Raw genomic sequence first — 5,920 nt, forward strand, 5'->3', positions numbered from 1 at the left:
ATTCAAAGACCTACAGGTCCCAGCTCACGTCCAGAAAAGTCTATTCAGTCATTGAACGTCAACATGACATTGATAGGAATTATTTGATGATAACACAGGTGCCTGAGTTACCAAGTCAGCGTTGTCCAATAACTATGTCGGAATTTCAAAAGAAATTATATAGCGATAGTGATAGAAAGCTAAAGATTTTGGTAATAATGATAGTTATGGAACGTTTGCCATCAACTTACTGATTTTAACGCATCCTCTGCGGCCGCTCCTATTATTGAAAGACACAGAGGAGAAATATAGTTTACTTGTTTCTCAGACACAAATCTCTTTCCTAATAGTACACACAATTCTTTTTGACACGCTCATTGACGAAATCACATCACTTATGGCAAAGGAGGGAGAAGTATAGGACATCCAGAGCAGTGATTATGGTGAGATAGATTGAATTAGAAGTGACAAATGACACTATTTTACTGAGTCGGTGGTAATTCGTGACGATTTCTTTGGGTCTTAGACATGATGAACACAGACGGGGCCAAAAGAACTTCCTGAACCTACGTTTCGGTCTCAGTCTCTCCTTCAAGATACGGGAATGGACTGTTATGAACCTCTCAGTCGGAAAATAAACTATCAATTCCATTTTCTATTGACAAGCAATGCCTGAAGTTTATCGAGAATGTGATGTCAACTTCTGTCTGAATGGGAAAATACCAACCTTTCAGTAGAACATAATGTAACCGAGCTTTCTGACCTTATAATCTACTCGTGCTTGGTTTCATGTTTTGATTTGATGCGCTTGTTGAAAAGGAAAATACAATCCAAATGTGCTAATTACAAATTTCCAGCAAAGTAGTTGTGCAGAAAGTGTAATCTGTTAATCATAGACTTAAGTGAAGTTAAAAGTACTCTTCGAAAACTATAATTACTAGATGTATCATTGCAAGGTTTGTCTTGAAGGTTTTATTATTCAAATGTACCGATTTCATACAAATATTGACAATTTATTTACGCCTTTCATTGACGCTGCACAATGGTAGGAAACTTGCTCACCTCTGATAGGATACTTCTACGGACAAACTACAGATTGGTTCAGATAAATTGTAGGTGCTAAGATGTCGGAGGTTACATGTATGGCTATCATTATGAGCCATCGGTAACAATGTATGACATGGAAGAAGGCACGAATAACCGCAGTGTTTTAAAACATAAGACTGAAATAAAATGTCTATTTCAGGAGTTGTTTTTGCGGCGATTCTATTTATTTAGGTTTTCCGCGTCTCGAGGTGCATGAGGGTGAAGGAGCCTGTTTCTGTAGCTCGCATTTCCTGAAGCCAGAAGGATGCCACTTGCATTAAGCGTGGCTGACCAGACGACCCTTTCACTCTTATCACCTGCTAGAGGTGTGTTGGAAGGGTTTGCAGGTTGATAATGCTGTTTGGCTGCGTTATGAACGCTCCTTCACTGCCAATCAAGACTCGGGTGGGACTCAAACCCAAAGCTTCAGGTTCAGAGACAGGGACTCTACCCATTGCGTCACAAGGCCTCCTTTGAGATTTTAAATTGCACACTCATAAATGTTAAAAATTTGGATACAGCCTAACTTTAAGAGCAGTTGCTGCAATTATTGGTTGAGTCTCTTCGTGTCGCTGTCTACCAATAAGGAACTTAGAGGCTGCCAGTGATCTACCCACCTCCTCCAGAGAAACAACAGAAGCAAAGAGACAGACGGTGCTTGTCTTTATGTTGGACGGCCATACTCACAGAAGATGCCCAGACTGGACCTTTTACATTTCTCAGTTCCCTTTTAGCGTTTAGAAATATATTCGATTAATTTATGCAGCAGAAGACAACATTTAATATTGTCGGTTTTTTGAAATTTTGCAGTCACAGCGATGGCGAAAACACACAGCAGCGGGGCGTTTTTCATTTTCCTGCTTTGTGTGTCGGACCTGGTTTCTGGACAAATTCGTTACTCGATTCCTGAGGAACTGGAGCATGGGGCCTTTGTGGGGAATATCGCTGAGGATTTAGCAATCAAAGTCAGGGAATTGTCATCTCGCAAATTCCGGCTGGTTTCTGATGACAGGAAAAAATACATGGAGGTAAATCAAGAAAATGGGATTTTATTTGTTAGTGAAAGAATCGACCGGGAACAGATCTGTAGACAAAACTCTCCGTGTTCCCTTTCTTTTCAAGTAGCCCTTGATAATCCTTTGGAAATGCATCATGTCGCAGTGGAAATACTGGATGTAAATGACAATTCGCCTAGTTTTTTAAAGGATGAATTCTCCCTGCAGATCGGTGAGTTAACTGCACCGGGAGCGCGCTTCCCCGTCGAGAGCGCGCACGATCCGGATGTCGGTACAAATACAATCAGCACTTACCAAATCAGTCCAAACGATCACTTCGGCATTAAAATGCAGACAAGAACAGATGGAAGTAAAACTGCTGAGTTGTTATTAGAGAAGTCTTTGGATCGTGAGAAACAGTCTAGCTTTTATATTGTAATGACGGCCATTGACGGTGGGGTTCCGCACAGATCTGGCACGGCGCAGATTCTGATTATTGTGATGGACGTCAATGATAACGCACCTGTATTCGATCATGAAATCTATCGAGCGACTATGCCAGAAAACGCCCCTCAAGGTACCTTAGTAACAAAGATCAATGCTGTTGATTTAGATCAAGGCGTGAACGCTGAGTTAACATATTCTTTTACAAGCCACGTGTCCGAAAGAATTGGCGAGCTGTTCAAATTGGACCCATTAACTGGAGAGATCAGAGTTCAAGCTGTACTGGATTTTGAAGAATCAAGTGTTTATGAACTTGATGTGCGAGCAGTGGACAACGCTCCACCTATTATGGCAGGACATGCCAAAGTTATGGTCGATCTAATTGATATGAATGATAACGCCCCTATGATCGAAGTGAGCTCGGTATCCAGCAGAGTCCCTGAAGATGCTGCACCAGGGTCAGTAATAGCTGCAATCAGTGTCACGGATTTAGATTCTGGAGCAAATGGGCAGGTAAAATGCCAAGTTCTCGGAGATATTCCATTTAAACTTCAAAGGTTTTTGGCTAATAACTATAAATTGGTAACACGCGATATTCTGGATCGCGAAACAGCCCCGCTGTACAGCATAAATATTTCAGCCTGGGATGGAGGGTCCCCCCCTCTTCATACAAGCAAAACTATTTTGGTGTCGGTTTCAGATATAAATGACAACGCACCACGCTTTACAGAATCATCATATAACGTGTATTTGATGGAGAACAATATCCCCGGCGGATCTATATTTGCTGTTAGCGCTTTAGATTCAGATCTGGATCAGAATGGGGAGGTGATCTATTCAATTTTGGACAATCAGAGAGACGAAAGTCCGACGTCTGTTTACGTCACAATTAACTCCAAAAATGGCAACCTTTACGCGATTCGTTCCTTTGACTATGAAAAAATGAAGTATTTCCATGTCAAAGTTCAAGCTCAGGATGCTGGATCTCTCCCGCTGAGCAGCACTGCCATCGTCAATTTTATTATCTTGGACCAAAATGACAATGCCCCGATTATTGTTTCGCCTTTAACGTGGAACAGTTCAGCATCAGTGGAGATTGTGCCCCAGTCAGTGTATCCGGGTTACTTGGTCACCAAGTTGATCGCGACTGATGCCGATTCCGGTCAGAACGCACGGCTTTCCTACCAACTGTTGGGGGCTACTGACCCTGAACTGTTTACCGTGGGGCCCCTGACTGGGGAAGTACGAGCAACTCAACGATTTAAAGACCAGGACATCATCACGGAACGATTAATCCTCCGTGTGAAGGACAATGGACAGCCAAGCCTCTCTACTACCGTCACAGTCTCGTTTTCAATCGTCCCCAATACTACTGAAATATCTTCCAAACGAAGCAACGCACCCAGCCAGTCCGAATATTTCTCCGATTTAAATCGTTATTTGATCATCATTTTTGGTTCGACTTCATTTCTGTTTCTCGTAACCATCATTTTGCTGATCGCCTTGAAGCTTAAACAAAACAGAAATACTGCAGAAAACTACAATTGTACAACTTGTTCCTGCAGACGAAGCAATTCGAATAATGTTTTTAATCAGAGACCTGCAACAAAGCAGCCTTTAAATTATAGCGGGCCTGGTCAAACTGAAGGCTTTGGTTATACTGTCTGTTTATCACCAGAATCATCGAAAAGCGATTTTCTGTTTCTAAAGCCCTGTCATCCTACGTTGCCTTTCAGTGAAGTGAATGTCCGGGATACCAACGCGATGAATTAGTTTAGACAACAGCTTTGACGCTGGCAGGTAATCCAATTTGATGAAGAGTTATATGTGCTCCTTCAACAGATACGTTTTGTATATTTGACTGAATGCCTCCATTGCTAGTAGAAGGCATGTTAGGCTAATTTCTTACCGGTCTTGCTATGTTGGTTTATTTCCTGTTACTGATCATATCTGATTGCATGCTGCTTTTGTGACAGCCCTAAGTAGTACACACTGTGTTAACCTTAGGTTGAAGACTGGGTTTTATTTGTTTCAGTTCTTATTCCGTTGTTGTGTGTTGGTGTTTTGCCGTATGTACATTAACTAGTCAGTGTCACAAGGGCATTGGCAGAAGGGTCGAATACTGGAGAACACCGATTTAAACTGATTGGGAAATAAAAAAAACAACAGAGGCGCCATGAGGAAAAACTATTTTACATGCCAGTGGTTATGATCTGGAATGCACTGCCTGAGAGAGTGACGGAGGCTGTTTCAATCCTGCTTTCGAAAGGGGATTTGGATATTTAACTGAACAGAAAGATTTCCAGGGCTATGGGGGAAAGGCGGGCGGGCGTGGGAATAAGTGAGTTGCCCTCACAGGGGGGCGCCGCGGATACGATGGGTCGAATGACCTTCTACTGCGCTGTAACCATTTTATGATTCTACAATTCTATGGTTTCTGCACCAGAGTAATTTCGCCTGTAACTGTAGCCCTCTATCGAATTAAGACTGAGGGATTACAAGTCAAAGTGAATTAAACACTTTGGATTTAACCTTGTGTATAGTGACAATGTATACGTTTTTAAGTAAACACCCCTGTCTAAAATATTACATTGTATCCACGAATAATATCTAGTAATTGACTCGAATTTATAGAAGTCATACTTACTTCTGTCTTTACGCAATATGCCAAGTTGTTGGGGAAGTAACCTCTTATAATTTAACCTAATTTAGGTACTCGCGAATCACAAACAGCTCACAAATGCATTCAGTATCTGTTACTCTGTAGGTGATGTCACGCTAGTTATTCTCAATCCTGAAGGCGTCACGTTTCTGCCACAGCGTGTGACACGCACGTGACCTTCTGCTTTTTAATGATTATATATGATCTTGTGAATTTGCAATCCAGCCACCGGGTCTAATGCTTAATGCAAAACGCTTGTGAACTTTTTTTTGTGCGACATGTTTCCCCTCAGTAGCTAATATATCTTGCGTTCAAACAAGGAATTAAACAAAATGAATACAATGAGAATACCACACAGTTGACAATAATATGATTATGTTTGTCAAGTGAATTGCCATTTTATGACCTGATTCAAGTTTAATCTCCAGGACTACATGTTGGGTTTGGAATTCGACACATCACATGATTCAGTGAGCTGAATTTAGTTTGTCCAATGTTTACACGTTCAATGTGATTCACTTCTAGGGTGCATCAGAACTGTTCAGTAATTAGTATTGCTGGAATTCTCCTGCACGCTGGTTTTCATTTTTTTTTTTTGTTGAGGAAATGTTAAGGAACAAATTCCAAAATCTCTATTCAGGTAAAGGTTAATTGGGTTATTCTTGAAAGACAGTATGTGTATTAACAACAATGAGGTATAAAGAAAACGCCAGACACTGATAACTAACCTATTGCAAAATTTGTATTAGCTCTT

At 41.2% G+C, this 5,920-nt stretch overlaps 1 protein-coding gene across 1 annotated transcript; it reads left to right on the forward strand.

Annotated features, from left to right (window-relative positions):
* The first annotated feature begins 1,883 nt into the window (after window positions 1–1,883).
* LOC144685367 (protocadherin alpha-C2-like) lies at window positions 1,884–4,580 on the forward strand. Its single transcript, XM_078549771.1, has one exon. It carries the CDS (start codon window positions 1,884–1,886, stop codon window positions 4,275–4,277), a length of 2,394 nt encoding a protein of 797 aa, XP_078405897.1. The 3' UTR covers window positions 4,278–4,580.
* Window positions 4,581–5,920: the final 1,340 nt, after the last annotated feature.

The sequence above is a fragment of the Cetorhinus maximus genome, chromosome 10 (assembly GCF_964194155.1).
Source record: "Cetorhinus maximus chromosome 10, sCetMax3.hap1.1, whole genome shotgun sequence".
Lineage (NCBI taxonomy): Eukaryota > Metazoa > Chordata > Chondrichthyes > Lamniformes > Cetorhinidae > Cetorhinus > Cetorhinus maximus.

Excerpts from the sequence above, each read along its gene's own strand:
- LOC144685367 (XM_078549771.1), top strand. The coding sequence starts at position 1,884 with ATGGCGAAAACACACAGCAGCGGGGCGTTTTTCATTTTCCTGCTTTGT.